At 38.8% G+C, this 16,011-nt stretch overlaps 5 protein-coding genes across 7 annotated transcripts; 4 read left to right on the top strand and 1 right to left on the bottom strand.

Moving 5' to 3' along the window:
* Window positions 1-493: 493 nt before the first annotated feature.
* Window positions 494-3,495, top strand: LOC110762555 (protein NRT1/ PTR FAMILY 8.2). 3 transcript variants are annotated; one of them, XM_021965214.2, is made up of 5 exons: window positions 494-654; window positions 750-1,007; window positions 1,098-1,315; window positions 1,597-2,153; window positions 2,421-3,495. In XM_021965214.2, exons 2-5 carry the CDS (start codon window positions 872-874, stop codon window positions 3,253-3,255), a joined length of 1,746 nt encoding a protein of 581 aa, XP_021820906.1. In that variant the 5' UTR covers window positions 494-654; window positions 750-871; the 3' UTR covers window positions 3,256-3,495. The 3 variants fall into 3 exon arrangements, with proteins under 3 accessions (XP_021820906.1, XP_088111374.1, XP_021820898.1); XM_088255248.1 differs by having other exon boundaries at window positions 495-654; window positions 844-1,007; XM_021965206.2 differs by having other exon boundaries at window positions 495-654; window positions 792-1,007.
* Window positions 3,496-4,628: 1,133 nt separating this feature from the next.
* On the top strand, window positions 4,629-5,587 carry LOC110762332 (homeobox prospero protein). The gene is made up of 2 exons (XM_021964954.2): window positions 4,629-4,810; window positions 4,968-5,587. The coding sequence occupies exons 1-2, from the start codon at window positions 4,777-4,779 to the stop codon at window positions 5,426-5,428; spliced, it is 495 nt and encodes a 164-aa protein (XP_021820646.1). The 5' UTR covers window positions 4,629-4,776; the 3' UTR covers window positions 5,429-5,587.
* A 399-nt stretch (window positions 5,588-5,986) lies between these two features.
* LOC110762755 (protein OCTOPUS-like) lies at window positions 5,987-7,819 on the bottom strand. Its single transcript, XM_021965441.2, has one exon. The coding sequence runs from the start codon at window positions 7,601-7,603 to the stop codon at window positions 6,092-6,094; it is 1,512 nt and encodes a 503-aa protein (XP_021821133.1). The 5' UTR covers window positions 7,604-7,819; the 3' UTR covers window positions 5,987-6,091.
* A 1,553-nt stretch (window positions 7,820-9,372) lies between these two features.
* Window positions 9,373-10,767, top strand: LOC110762437 (uncharacterized). The gene is made up of 3 exons (XM_021965076.2): window positions 9,373-9,609; window positions 9,808-9,948; window positions 10,451-10,767. The coding sequence occupies exons 1-3, from the start codon at window positions 9,388-9,390 to the stop codon at window positions 10,592-10,594; spliced, it is 507 nt and encodes a 168-aa protein (XP_021820768.2). The 5' UTR covers window positions 9,373-9,387; the 3' UTR covers window positions 10,595-10,767.
* A 599-nt stretch (window positions 10,768-11,366) lies between these two features.
* On the top strand, window positions 11,367-13,809 carry LOC110762426 (uncharacterized). Its single transcript, XM_021965068.2, has 3 exons — window positions 11,367-11,921; window positions 12,907-13,047; window positions 13,485-13,809. The coding sequence occupies exons 1-3, from the start codon at window positions 11,730-11,732 to the stop codon at window positions 13,629-13,631; spliced, it is 480 nt and encodes a 159-aa protein (XP_021820760.1). The 5' UTR covers window positions 11,367-11,729; the 3' UTR covers window positions 13,632-13,809.
* Window positions 13,810-16,011: the final 2,202 nt, after the last annotated feature.

Raw genomic sequence — 16,011 nt, 5'->3', positions numbered from 1 at the left:
ATAGTTTGATACGCAAAGTTTCTTCTGCAGAAACATAAATTATATTATAAATTAAATATTAAAGCTGTCTCATATAACCATGAAGAACATGATGAAGAACAGGATTATAAATCATAAATTTTCAAGTTGAAGTCTGCTCTAAATTAACAATCATCCGTTTATTTTTCTTGATCAATAAAAAATAAGGTATTGGCCACTCAAATCTCTTACAATATTAATAAAAGAAATATTAATAGACTGGTAACAACTGGATGCGATTGGGGACATGTTCAAGTCCATATTCACATACGGCTGTCGAAGACTTGGAATATCCACCCCATGCCGATTGCGTGACAACACAACTTGACGGAATCTGTCCTTAAGATAAAGTTCAAATGTAATATTTTACATATTCTTGGCCACATACAGGAGGCATACAGTATTGTAGGGCCCACACACAAGACTTTGCTCAGCCTGTGAGACACTATAATTGAAGTCAAAGCAAACTGGCAATTGCAAGTTTTATTTCTCTATTGGCCTCTGAACCATCACAAACCATTCTGCTTTAGATTTTTCTTGCCCCAGTAATAACAAAGTTTACATTTTTAATATCCATCTGAAGCTGCAACTTCTGCCACTCTTGCGCCTCAGCCTGTGCATGCCTCTGGTCCTCTGGTATGAATTTGAATTTGAATTTGGGCAAAGAGTCTATCTAGTGTTTAAATTTCAATGCACTCTCTCTCTCTTGTGAAACAAATTTGATGATGCAGAGGTATAACTCTCTTTGTTTAATGCGGTTGCTGGGTTTCTAGCTGATTCTAGAGTCTCCACTGTTTGATTGAATTTTGGGTATATCCCCAAAAGGGCAAAGAGCACATAGAGTCTAAAAGCCATGGCAGAAGATGATGTGCCCACCAAAGCAGCAGCAGCAGAAGATGTATACACCAAAGATGGGACTGTGGATTTTCGTGGAAACCCAGCTAAGAGAAATGCCACAGGAACCTGGAAAGCCTGCCCTTTTATTCTAGGTACAGCAGCAACTCTTGGAATTTGGTCCTGTAAATTATTGTGAGATACTAATTATCTATGTTTTTTTTTTGGGTTTAATTTGTGAATAGGGAATGAGTGCTGTGAAAGATTGGCTTACTATGGGATGAGCTCTAATCTGGTGATTTATTTCAAGACTCAACTAAACCAAACCAGTGCTGTTGCTGCCAAAAATAACTCAAATTGGGGTGGAACATGCTACCTCACCCCCTTACTTGGAGCTTTTCTGGCTGATGCCTATTTGGGAAGATACAAGACTATTGCCTCCTTCTCAATCATCTATGTCATTGTAAGTTAGTTTACCTTCATATTTATATATACATAAGCAGCTGAGGTCAACTTGATGAAGCAAAATGATTTACTTGAACACCCCATGGATGACATTTTATTCTGGGTATCTTTTATTTTGCTTATCCTTATTGATTCCCTATTAGCTTAATACAAGCTTAGAATCATATCCAGTGCCTTAATGTTTATGAAAATATGACCTTGGTTGTTGAAGTTTGTTTCTTGCTGGGTTTAATCTACTCCCTCAATAGACACTTACTGATTCTGTAATGATTTGCATAGGGGATGACACTTTTGACAATGTCTGCATCGGTCCCGGGACTGAAACCAACCTGTTCAGGAAAAGACAATTGCCATGCAAATGGTGGCCAAACTGCAGCAACTTTCATAGCACTTTACCTGATAGCGTTGGGGACTGGTGGGATTAAGCCCTGTGTCTCATCCTATGGAGCAGACCAGTTTGATGATGATGATGAGGTTGAAAAGAAACACAAGGGTTCTTTCTTCAATTGGTTCTATTTTTCCATTAATGTTGGTGCTATGATTGCCAGCTCTGTGCTGGTGTGGATACAACAAAATGTGGGTTGGGGATGGGGTTTCGGCGTTCCAGCCGTTGCCATGGCAATTGCTGTAGTGAGTTTCTTTTCGGGTACTCAGTTATACAGGAATCAGAAGCCTGGAGGTAGCCCTCTGACACGCATAATTCAGGTGCTGGTGGCATCTGTGAGAAAATACAAGGTGAAAGTTCCCGAAGACAAGTCCCTTTTGTATGAGACTGCAGATGCAGAGTCTTCGTCCATCCAAGGAAGCCGCAAACTTGATCACACAAATGAATTTAGGTTAGTTTCCGATCTAAACTGAAAAAAGCTTGGATTATTTATAAAAGTTGATTTTCATAGGATAAGATTGGATGGCAAAGCAAATTCATGTGGCAGATACTAAATAGTTTTGCATATATAGGATCCATGTAAGCAGTCCCAATTCAGATTAAGGCCTGGTTGAGTTGAGTAATCAAACTATAAGATTGAGAATTCTTTTATGCACATTGGTTTTGATTCTCTTGCATTGTTGTTGCTGTTCTGTTGACCTGTAATTTTACTGTCCAGGTTCTTTGACAAAGCAGCAGTGGAGGTACAATCCGACCATATAAAGGACTCAAAAGACCCATGGAGACTTAGTACAGTTACTCAAGTGGAGGAGCTAAAATCAATCATAAGGCTGCTTCCCATATGGGCAACTGGTATCATCTTTGCTGCTGTCTACAATCAGATGAGCAACTTTTTTGTGTTGCAAGGCACCCTTATGGATATTCGTGTGGGCCACTCTAGCTTCGAAATCCCAGCAGCATCTCTTTCCATCTTCGACACCCTTAGTGTCATTTTCTGGGTCCCAATATATGACCGAGTCCTTGTCCCAGTAGCTAGAAAATACACTGGTCACAAGAATGGCCTAACCACACTCCAGAGGATGGGGATTGGCCTCTTCATCTCCATATTTTCCATGATATGTGCGGCAGTTTTGGAACTCATCAGACTCCGAAGTGTTCGAGAGCATAACTATTATGAATATGAGCACATGCCCATGTCAGTTTTTTGGCAAGTACCTCAGTATTTCCTCATAGGAGCTGCAGAAGTTTTCACATTCATAGGACAGTTGGAGTTTTTCTATGATCAGGCACCTGATGCCATGAGGAGCTTGTGTTCTGCCCTCTCACTCTCCACTGTTGCTCTAGGAAACTACTTCAACTCTATTCTTGTGACCATTGTTACCCACACAACTACGAGGAACAAGAATCCTGGATGGATTCCGAACAATTTGAATTATGGACACCTTGATTATTTCTTCTGGTTATTGGCAGTGCTGAGTGTTCTGAACCTAGGAGCATATCTCTTGATATCCAAGTGGTACACGTATAAAAAGACTGTCGGAACTCTGCGTTGATCGTTAAAAGAAGCAATACAACATAAGAAGTTGTTTTCTGCATTCACTCTGGTGTTTTTTTTTAGCTTTTTTTACCTTGGTTGTTGAAACCCTTGTATATATAGTCTGTTTTAGGAGCATTGTGCTTGTGTATGCCATTCTGCTAAGAGACTACAATGATGAGTGAGTCTCATATGGTGGTGTGAAACTGTCAATTAAGCAAGAATGATTAAGAAACAAGTGAACCACAAGTTCCATCTTTGTCTTTGCTTCCCATTTATTTCCTTGTACAAACTGGTACTAAATACTTGCTTAAGTCCTTTCAGTTCTTTTCTTTCCATATTACCAAACTATAAACTAACATCCATCTGGAAAAAAATAAATAAATAAATAAATTTTCTCTTGAATTTATAATTTAAAAAATATATCAATAAGGGGTTAAATCGATTTAGTACTCCCTAAGGCACGTTTGCGCATGTACTCTCAATTTTAACAATTACATACACTAAGCTTTTTAATTTTTTACAATATGTTCCGGTGTCAACTTCGACATTAAAATTTCGGTTAATTGCTTGCATGGCAAGCATGGGTCTCACTTATTCGCTTATTTCAATGTCAGTTGAAGGGTATTTTGTTAAAAATGGTTTGTTATTAATGCCTTATGCGTTTGGTTCATGGGAAAGGAATCTTGGGGATGGGAAACCAATTGCTTTCCCGTGTTTGGTAAGTCAGGCATGGGAAAGCGTTGCCTAGCACATAGGAAAGTAGGAGGGAAAGTGAATCCTTCCTTCCTACTTGGGTTTCACTTTCCCTTCCCATGGGAAAGTAAGACTAACTTTTTTTTTGACTAATTTGTCCTTACTAACAATTCATAATTACAGTTTTTATCCAACAATTATTGGTATTTTTTTATTATTTTAATAGGGATACAATTGGGAAACTAAACAAAATTTGTTTTCCATTCCTACTCAAAACAAATATGGGAAATGAAATAAAGTGATATTTCCGGGTCACTTTCCCGGCATTACCAAACATGGGAAAGGAATCACCATTTCCTATCCCCTGGGAAATGACATGGGAAATGATTCCCATCAAATTCATTCCGTGAACCAAACGGGGCCTAAATGTAAGAAATCGTTAAAATTGAGAGCAGAGGCAAAGGTGTCTTAAAGGTAAGAGTTCAGTGTATTAAATTGAAATTAACCCTTGAATAAAATAAGCATTATCCCCAAACATATGGTGGAACTCAACCCAATAAAATAAGCTTAAATATTTGGAATTTCTTTTATGTAAATGGATTAAAACGCTGTCTCTGAACCCAGTTAATTTCATCTCTTTTTCTTATATGGGTTTATTTCTTGGTGGGTCTGAAAATATAAACCCAAGCTCAGTTGTTAGAAGTGAGCCTAGTCCAAGTCTCTCTTGCCCTAGCCATTTGAGGCCCTTCATCTTCTAGCACGTGGAACTGCCAAGATATTAGTTTTGATTCAGGGGACGATTAGAGAAAAGAGATCGATTGTCCTCACCACTCTCTGACCGCAAATGATTCGCAAACGCTATCAGGATGCCAAAGCAGGTAATTATGTGCTACGAGAGGGCAAATAGCAAATCAAAGACAATAGTTTTCCCGCTTTGTGCTTCTGTTTTTGGTTTTTGCTACAACTCTCCAACTGTTTGATGAAATGCTTCAATGAAAAACCTTAAGCTTTTCTTATTTTTTATTTACATTTCAGGGTACCAATTGGCCAAATCGTTGAACGCCCAGAAGTACTTGAAGAAGATAGGACTGGGCAAGGAAGACTACTACTTCTGGAAACAAATAGGCAAGGCTTTGCTATGCACATACACTCTTTTCGGCGTAGCGTGGTACTACAACGAGAAATCACCACTCGGCTGGTGGACGCTGAAGCCTAAGCCCAAGGAAGAGAGAGAGCTGGCGCACCTGTACGAGCGTCGACAGTTCCCCTACCCAGGCGACGAAGAAGCCATGGAAGAGTTTGTTGCCAAGGGGGGGATGATCGGCACGACAATTGGCCCGAAAGGGTTCGTTGAGACGGACAAAGATGCGTTTAATTATCAGAAGGAGTTGCAGAATAAGAAGCTGGATCAGGAAGCTCAGAAGCTGTGGTTGAGGATGAAGAATGAGGTCATTCAGGAGCTTCAAGAGAAGGGCTACGTAGGTGACGCTGAGTGAGTGTAAGTTAGGATGGGAAGCTCTTGAGTGCAAATTGTATGGTTATGCGAAGAGTTCATGTGTTTGTGTGCAAAAGCTTGTTCCTTTCGTTTCATATTTTTACTTTAAAAATACAATTATCAAAAGTATTAGTATCTATCTTAATTCCCAGTTCCTAAATTGCCTTTGTTGAAAAGATGGCAATCTTAGACTTTGTTGGTTGGAATAGAAAAGCATACTATTTTGGATAAAAGCACTTTGTGTGCTTCCTCAAAAAGTGACTTGGGTTTTTCCATGCAACATTGATACGCTTCTTTCTAACAAAACTACTACCAAGCAAAAGCGCTTCACAAAGAAATGCTCGAAACAAAGACACACTTGATCTACAAAATAAACATTCAACACAGCTACAAAATGAAGTGAGAAACAAACGATTTCGAACAAAAAAAAAGACTAAATTGTATTATTACAAGGCTCCTCAAATATCATAAGCAGCTACTTAAAAAGATTGTCAAAGGGAAACAGTTGTGGTTTTGATTATTGCCTTATTGGCAATTTGGCATTGTTAGGAGAAACGTGTTAGGGAGAGGGTATGCCCTCATACAAGAAGAAAATGCATTTATATATGGCTTTACAACATAACAAGACATCCATGGAAGAAGATGCGAATGCGATGAAACACCTTTACAAGACATTCTTGGGCACAGACTGTAAGTTGTTGCTGCTTGGCCTACTCTTTCCTGATTCACTCCTCCTGTAGCTCCTCAATGGCGTCAAGTAAAACCTCAACAATCCATGATCAAGATTGCTCGGCGAATACCGAGCACTCTTGTTCCTCTGCAGAGTCTTCAAACCATTGCTTTTGCTCTCGACACCAACGCCATTCACATTGCTGAACAAATCAACCATTTTGCATGAGTTCCTACAGCTAACGCTGTAACTCCGAATCAGCTTCTGGCTCACAGACCCACTGTTGGCTTCTCCATTGGCAACCCTCCTCAACTTTTGCCAAGAATCCGCATTGTCTTCATCCACACATTTCTTTTCACTTCTCCTCTGCACCAAACCCCAAAAACTCCACTTCTTGTGCCGCCTATTCGGCTTTTGATGATCAATCCCATTGGTTGATTCCACAGCAGCATTTTTACAAACAGCTTCAACGCCAACCCCAACACGACCCTCCTCCTCCTCCTTCTCACACTCATCTTCAACAGATTTCAACTTCGAACCCGAACCCATCAGTTCCTTCTCTGTAATTAGCAACTTGGCGCCATAGAACAACTCTGTAGTCGCAGGGGACACTCTGGCATTTGTTACCAACTTCAACTCATCAACCTCCGCCGCCGATCGATCGAAGCTCGACCGTTCGAAGCTCCGCCGCCGCTGCGAACAGTAATAGTCTTTGGTTTGAGCTGACCCACCTGGGCTCCTCTCCAAGCTCTCTTCCACAACCGAAACCATCGGCGTCAGCCTCGGGTGGTGGGCTCTCGGACCCAAATACCCGTCCCACGAAGCCCGAGGCTCGTCCAGCGACATTCGACCCGGATCCGGATCCGGATCCGGATCGCACGATCTTCTCCCCAATGCGCACTCTCCAACCTCCGACTGGGTTTCCCTCCGCTTCTGGCACACGAAACCCTCGTTCTCCGCCTTCTTAGTCTTCTGCTTCCGCCGCCATTGCCTCACCTTCTTGCCCAAAACCGACGCCGTTCCCCAAAATGTCCCTGCGATTTCCTTCAAATCCCGACCAGCACCCTTCTTCCTCTCCCACTCGAGATCTATCAGCTCCTTCATCGTCTTGAACTCCGCATCCGAATCCAAAACCCTAGCTTCGTCTCCACTATCGTCTCTCTCCTCTTCTCCTCTCAGTTCGACCTCAAACTTTCTGGGCAGGCCTTTGCGGTCGTCGTCGATGTTGAAGAGCTCCGACAGAGTGTTCCGAGCCCGAACGTCGCAGGACTTGCGCCGGGTCGGGTCGGGGGCGTTGGCCGACGAAGACTCAGGTCTCTGGCCGGAGCATGACTTGCTGCGCCGGAGCTCGGACCCGGAATGGGGGTTCCGGGTCGGTGATTGGGGGTGAGCGGCAGCGGCAGCGGAGTCGAGGCCGGCGAGGCGTTCACTGAGGCAGGGGGCACAGAAGCCGGTGATGGGTTTGGTAGGGTGGCGGTGACAGGTGGAGAGGCGGTGTAGGGCCATGGCTTTTTTAGGGTTGCAGATGTGGGGTGGTGGTGGAGAGTGAGAGTGAGAGTGACAGTGGGTGCATGGTAGAAGAAGAAGAAAGTGGGGACTCAGAGAGAGAGAGAGCGGTTGAAGTTGTGGTCGGAATGGGAAAATGATAAAAATGGAAACCCCAGATAAACCCCCTTTTTGGGATTTTATGGTTGTTTTGTTGCATCCATGAATTTCTATTTTCTAAATATTTGACATGGAGATGCAGTGCAGCAGGATCTATATTTCTTTCAAGGACAACAAAAAAAAGAATCCTATGCAAAGGAATTATGGCATTTTTTGCAGCTCAAATATAATAAAAATGTTATTTAATAGAACTCTTACAAAAAAAATTTACATAAAAAAATGGACTCTATTTATTGTAAAATGAAAAATATTTGGCTTCTAACATGGAAGCTTGCCCACAAATTCAATATTGATATGTGTGCATAATTTTAATGAGTTATTTTTGTGTTTTAACAATAACAAAAGATTACTTTTGTATGAATTGTACTGCCGTGATTTGCAAGAAGTAATGAGAAATGATTCCTTACCTGGAAAAAAACTTTGCACGGCTCTAAAATTGTCTTAATAATTCTATTCTTTGTTTATAGACACATCAGTTTGTTCATGGCTATTGGTAAGTGATTTTGATAGGAAGTTAAACCATCGCCTTGTTCATGATTATCTTCTCAAATGAAACTTGCTATTGAATCTTTGGGCATTGCTTGGAGCAGAAGAAGAGGAATCAAAGATAAGAGTGTGAAGATGAAGGAAAGCAACAATTTTTAGGCCCACAGTAAGCCCACGACATCAGTGCACTGCACACTTTCTTGGATTTTGGTTTCTTTGTAAAATGACTATAATAGGCCCCAAATGCAAAATCCAACCTCTTCCTTGTGGACGTGCACACAAGTTTCAGGTCAACTCCACTAGGGACACCACCATTGGCATAGAAATACGCAATAATGTAGCATTCCCAAACACTGTGCTTTAAAATACAAAAACCGATCTGGGAAATAAGAGCACAAGAATCTTTGATTTACTAGTATATTCATTCTTCAAATACTTTGCTCAATGTTTGTCTTCACCTTTCACCTTTAAAAAAGAAGTTACTAGAAGGCTTCGGGCTAATGGTATTTCTAAAAGTAATGACATGTTTACAAAAAGTGAAGAATCGAGGAAGCTATGAACATATTAACGACTTCCTCTAATCAATCTAATTCCTAATTTTTAAAGTATTGATTACGTATTGTAATGTAGAATCTACATACTTTTTGATTTTACACGAAGATTAGGAATCAAAATAATTCTAATATTCATATTTTAATAAACACATAGAATGTATGGAATATGAGTAATTTCAATAACCATCCTAATCCATTCCTTATAAGTAAACATGAGATGATGTAATATAAACGACATTTTTGAATGCATTAGCTATGCGATTCAAATAATGTAATTCTACTTTTTATATTTTTAAAATAAGTGGAAACTTGGTCTATAATACGAATCTAAGTTCACTATTTAGGGCTTCAAGTTTAAGGTTTAGATATTGCAAATCGTCAAAGTATTATATGAATAGACTTATAACTTCACATTAACATGACACGTTGTGTTATCATCACATCAGAAAATTTTCCGTTTGCATGTGTTTGTCTATCATAAGCGTAAGTGGGCCGACAAATCGGCCCAGTATTACTAAAATCGGCCCGACCCCGCTATTTTGATTTCAACGGTTTTAGCCACTTCCCTCAAACTCATCCCCTTAAATGGATCAGAATGAAGGAGGAAAACCCAGTATGGAGAAGGCGAAGAGGTCTCTGGAGCTGACCGACGACGAATCAGAGGCCGTGTCCAGGCTCACCGTTCCACCTCACAGAGCCGGCTCCGGTCCGAGCTTCTACGAGTATTTCGCTCTCAGAGGCATCCGAGTCGACCGAGTCGAACCGGGACTCGTCGTCTGTACTTTCAAAGTCCCTCCCCACCTCAGCGTAAGTCATCTAAACCCCCTCATTCGTTTGGTTACAAGCAAAATTTTCCATAATGATATCGAAATTAAAATTTGTTTCTTCATAATTTCATTATTAAGAGTATCAAAATAGGTTCTTTAACTTACAAATTTGAGTAATTTTGGCTACAATTGAACTATTTTTTATGTGGTTGAGTGATTCGTGTGTTTATTTTTGCAGGATAGAAGTGGAAGGTTGGCTAATGGTGCAATTGCAAACCTTGTTGATGAAGTGGGTGGTGCCGTTGTTCATGTTGAGGGCCTCCCTATGAATGTTTCAGTGGATATGTGCATCTCTTATATGTCAACTGCGAAGCTTCATGTAAGCAACCTTGACACTCAACTATCCCATTTCTCGTTGACATGTATGCTTTACATAGCTGCCTTTCAATTGGTCATAAATCCATGTCTGTGTCCAATTTGTTGGACTTTCTTGAATGGAGTTTCGCTACTATTTTGTGCTTCCATTGGTGGTTTTTACCTCACTCGTCGTATGTGTGTGGTACACGATTTCAATCGTGCTTATGTTCAATTTAACAGACTTTCTTGAATGTCACCATTGTTGCCAATGCTTGAAGTTATGTGCCCAAAAATCTTAAAGGAACTTGTCTTGTATATAACCCCAACTTTGCCACTGGTTTCTATTCGCCAGAAATATTTTCTTTCCTGGATTTATTTGCAAAATTTGGCTTCTACAATGATGACCAATTTACTTTACTGGTTTCTATTACTTTACCGTACTTGTCATATGTGTGTGCGGTATCTGATTTGCATTTCGATGTTTCTGGCTATAATGTATGTTCTCTCCTGGTGTCAAATTGCAGGATGAATTAGAGATCACCTCAAGGGTGTTAGGGCAAAGAGGGGGTTATTCGGGAACGATAGTGCTTATGAGAAACAAGGTAACTGGGGAGGTTATTGCTGAAGGTCGACATTCATTGTTTGGTAGACATGCTAGCAAACTATGAGTCCTTCACTTTAGCATGCAGTACTTTGTACATATATGTGAACTATATATGGAGGGAACTCCTTGAGGCATAGGTTGAATAATACTTTCTTCTTGTAATTAATTGTTTTTCATATTGAATAAAGATTGAGAATCTTGGCAATAAAGTTATTCGGGTATAATGTTATGGACTAACATACATGGTGCAGTTTCTGTCCTCGAAATCGAATTCAGTGGACTACTTTTACTTAATGTTTTTGCTGATTCATACACAAAAAAACTTAACCCCAATTTTCACTGTGGTTCCTGGTCCTGCATTTTTCTTCAAAGACAGGCTTTCTTTTTCATTTTAGATTTCAGTAACATGGGTTTTTATTTATCCTAAATTCTCCTTCCTCGGTTGTAATTAACTGCCGCCTAATTTCTCCTTGATTCTCCTTTCTAATTGCCAGATTCATTTAGCTATTAGTCTCAGTATCTGACTCAAACTCATTATGTTAGGTAGGGGATCAAAGTGGGATTTGAAATGAGGTAGAGTATAGTGGAGATCTTCTTTCTTTTTTTTGTTATTTTCAAAGTAGATAGTGGGGTATGTATGGCTTCATCACTTGGATCTTTCCAAGCAATTATGTAAATGACATTACAAGACTGTATCATTACAGCTTCAGGGGAGGGGAGGAGTGTCAAAACGTATCCCCTAACAACTGTTAATGTTAGCTAGAAACACTTGAACAATCAAACTAAATAAATAAATAAATAAAAACTCATCAACTATAAAGGGAGTTTTGAAGGGTTTATACGGCTTGGCCATATGATTTAAAGGAAATACAATCAGGACTCTCCAAAAGGGACATTTCCGATGCAGGAAGTTTTTTCCTAAGAAAGAATCTAATGTATCTCCAACGTAGTTAACCGATCTAGTCTAATGAAAAATGGCTTGAAAAATGGCCTTATTTCGAAACCAATGATGTCAAGTTCAAAGTTAATTTCTTTTCCTTCCTCACAATATTTTTTGTTCAAAGATCCCTTCCTCACCAATTAAGTTAACCTCCGGTGTTCAACGCGTAAAGTCCTCTACTCCTTTCTATTTTTGGTAAATTCTCTACTTCTAAGTTCTATTTTTGGTGTATGAAGAAAAAGATGAGCGAAAATCCAATATGGAGGACGCGAAGAAGTGTTTAGAGCTGACACCGGAGGAGTCAGAGGCCGTGTCGCGAGTCGTCGTTCCAGAAATCCGAGTCGGAAAAGGGCCGAGTTTGTACGATCTGTTTGCTACGACAGGCATCCGAGTTGACCAAGTCGAACCCGGATTCGCCGTCTGTTCTTTCAAGGTCCCTCCTCGCCTCACCGTGAGTCTTCTAACCCCTCACTCGTTTGGTAATTAATTGGTACTAATTAACTTTTTCTAATACAATTATTGGAATTAGCATGGATTTTTTTACCTTATAATTTGGATTGGTTTCAAAAGCATTAAAAAAAATTCAAAATAGGTTCTTTAATTAACTTCCAATTCAGAACACTTAAACTTTGTGTTGGATTGCCAACAGGCTTGCGTTGTTTGCTTTTCATTTGCGTCAAGACTGTTTTTGGTTTGGTGAGTCCCCAGAGCTTGTTCAGGAGCTCATCTCTCAAGATTGTAGCCACACCTAATCTTCTATGCAATTGATCGACTTTTCTCCCAAAAAAAAAAACTTTTGTGTTGGATAGTTGATACTTGATACTGTGCCCCCTTGATCACCTTAACATGCTTTGGAGAAATTTTTTGGTGTATTCCAACACATCCACGCAGTGTTACTAATCCACTCGTGTTTCATTTACTAATACTCCAAAACATAAACCTGTCATCCACCCATATTATAACACCTCGAAAGTTTTTCTAAAATTTGAATGTTCTACATTGGTGGACTGTGATTAGTATAGGTACATTCAACTACATATTAGGTCGGTCTCATTTTGGGTATTTTGAGTTAGAACTAGAAGTTTGAATGGTTTGCAACAAATGTTAAAACAAGGCCTGAAAGCAGAGTTTGTTTATTTTTTAATTTGTGGGTTCCAAAGAAAATTCTATGCTTAAATGCTTTAGGAAGTGGATTTGAAAGAACACTACGTTTCTTTTTTTCTTGAGTATTTGAACACCACCTTACTTTATCTTCAATTGTCAAATTTACGTGTGGGTTTGATTATAGTTCTGAAATCTCATGGAGCAATTTGTAATAAAATTCATATCCAAATCCTTAGTTTCAAATCCATTATCCAAATATAATTAGTACTGGTGATGTTCATTGAAAACATGAGATGTGCCCAATTTTGGACTTGTGTTGCTTTTGTTGGCAGGATAAAGATGGAAATCTGTCTAATGGTGCAATTGCAAACCTTGTTGATGTAGCTGGTGCTTCTCTTATTTATGTTACGGGTCTCCCCATGAACGTTTCTGTGGACATGTCCATCTCCTATGTGTCAAAGGCGAAGATTGATGTAAGCAAGCTTTCCACACTCTTAGTAATATATTTTCTCCATTTCTCTTTCACATTCATATGGTTTTTAGCAACATCTGAATTGGCCATACCTTATATGTTCAATCTAACATACTTTCGTGCTCAAAATTCCCTTGAAATACGGGTTCAATGGATTAGAAATATTTCCTTACGTGTTTCGATTTGAAGAATTTGGTTATTATAATGATTGCCAAATTTGTTGGTCCATGGCATTTCTCTCAATTTGGAGGTCTCAAGTTCAAATCTCGTTAACATGAGTTTGATATCTGTTGGTGTCCCTTGTCGAGAGTCGTTTGTCAAAATCATTCCGTTGCACTTTATTTTGTCTAGTCGTGGGATTTGCCTTACTCCTCATATGTGCTGGTGGTATATGATTAGCATTTGGACATTTCTGGCTATAAAATTGTCAAATTTCAGGATGAGTTAGAGATCACCTCAAAAAGGTTAGGACAAAGAGGCGGTTATTCTGGAACATCAGTCCTGATGAGAAACAAAGCAACTGGGGAGATTGTAGCCGAAGGTCGACATTCATTGTTTCGTTCACCTGCTGCTAGCAAACTCTGAGTCCTTTCCATTTACAAGTACAAACCATGTGTGAAGCGAACTCTCCATATTAGGGTTGCTTTTTTGTAAGTATTCATTTATTTTTTATTTAATAAAAGATCGGAATGTTAGAAGGACATATAGACCAAATAACCTAATTATAGGCTTTGTAATGACTTGGATTCTTTTTTATTTCAAACTCCTGCATACATTCACACCAGATAAAATGAGACATATTATATCCGATTGCATCAAATATCCAATAGTTCACAATCTCTAATAAGAGTGATGCTAAAGATAGTTGCTCACACATTTAATATTTTCCATCCAATTGCATCAAGGATCCAACTGTTCTCAATCTATGCGACTGACAATGCTTTATAGGTCCTAAGAAGCAGTGGCGGATTCAGGATTTAAAAGTTAAGTAGGTAAAGATCACCTTAAAAACTCGACAGTACGAGTGAATTTCATTTATAAAAATAAAAAGATGCACCTAGACAGGGGGACATAATGATCCTTACCCTCAAATATGTATCTCTATATATAAATAAAAGTTTAACAAAAAAAATATTGACCGATATCGACTCTTTGGGTCTAAACTCTTTCAACTTGAGGCTCGACAATGGGAGAGTCGGGAAGATTTTGATCATCACAAATGGGAGGCATTGTACTAGATGATGGATCTTTTGTTTTACCTCCTTGCACATGGGCTGCGTCAGCCTTGAGTGGGCTCCAACAAAAAATAAAAATATAGTCCAGGCAATAGCTGGACTGGTATTTGGCCCCAAGTTTGGGTTTTCCCAAATTTTAGCCCTTTACTTTTTTTGGGTTGGGAGATGAATTGGGCTTAAATTTGAGATTATTTGGGTTGTGCCTCATGAGTTGGAGATGACCTTAGAAGAGAGAGAGGGAGGGAGAAAGAAGCAGAGAGAGATGGATAGGTGGGTAATTATTGAGAAGTTGCATATGATGATATGTTTTCTTTTTAGGTCATGTTATTTTGTGCACGATATGCAATTCTAAGAGCATCTTCAAGGGGAGAAAAACTTCTCTGGCATGGGGATGCCAGGGTAAGCATTCCAACTAAGCTTCATGACCCCATCACTACAATTAAGGTTTGGGGATACTTAGTTTGAATGCTTACCCTGGCATCCCCGTGTTAGAGAAGGTTTTCTCCTCCAAGGGAGATGTTAAATCCAACTTGGCATTTTTAACATGTAGAAAAAACAGCAGAGATTCACTCCAACTGAAATGTTAAATCCTATGTGGAATAACATTTCTCTCTTTTGTTGTTATGATTGGATGTTTGACTTTGTGATGTTATTTCATTATATTTTTACAATTATTGTACCTAGAAATTAATAAATCAATAAACACTATGTGATAAAATAATATTTTAATTTGACATATCGGGTGGAATATAAAACTCTATTATATGTGAAATTGCCACATAAGTCATCAAATTCAAATTTAATGTTTGATATTTGATATTTGCTCTAACTTGGCTAAAGATAATACTCGTGATAGGTAATTAAATAGCCAAGCATTTCCTTGTTGATATATATATATTTTTTTGGTCAACATTTCCTTGTTGATATGTTAAAATGATGGTTAGGTGTCAAATATCATTCTTGTAGAAACTAAAGACTGTCACACCCCCAAATTCAAGGCCAATATTATATTGAAATATGACATGTGAATCTGCTGCTCGAGTTGAGGAAATAAATCTTCCCTGTTTAAAACAAATAAATATCATAGGGATTTATATAGTATCATGAGTCAGTGACCCAGTAAGTACACGAAACCGATATACAACACTATTAAATAATCAAAATAATTAATACCAAGATTGTTCTCATAATGCCAAGTATAATCTAAAATACACCACAAGCTCTTTCTCTTAATACTCCACCAATCCATAATCTCATGTAGTCAATGTACTTAGAATCATTCTTCTCATCATAGTATATTAAACAATACTTTATCAACACCAATGTAACATAAATCAACACCAATGTTAAACCGGGCATGTTAGGTTTCGAGCTGTCCTTAACTTTTCGTGTTGATCAGTTTATTACTAAAAACTCCATATTGAAAGTTAGCATCATAAGCTTTAAAACGATTTAAGGTTTGTTAAAAACCATTTAGAATTGAGAAAGTTATGATAAGTTAAAGTAGTCAACTGTTTTGATAAAGCTAAACTGAGCAGTTTATGTTTCGATCTGTCCTCCTCTTTACGTGTTGATCCGTTACATACCCAAAACTCCAGATTTACAGTTAACATCATAAGCTTTATAATGATATAAAGCTTGTTAAAAACCATTAAGAATGGAGGAAGTTATGATCAGTTAAAATAGTAAACTGTTTTGATGAAGCTAAACTGAGCAGTTTATGTTTCGAT

This window comes from Prunus avium, chromosome 6 (assembly GCF_965620075.1).
Source record: "Prunus avium chromosome 6, drPruAviu1.hap1.1, whole genome shotgun sequence".
Classification (NCBI taxonomy): Eukaryota; Viridiplantae; Streptophyta; class Magnoliopsida; order Rosales; family Rosaceae; genus Prunus; species Prunus avium.
The sequence above is the reverse complement of the archived record's forward strand: the minus strand, read 5'-3'. Positions and strand labels throughout refer to the sequence as shown.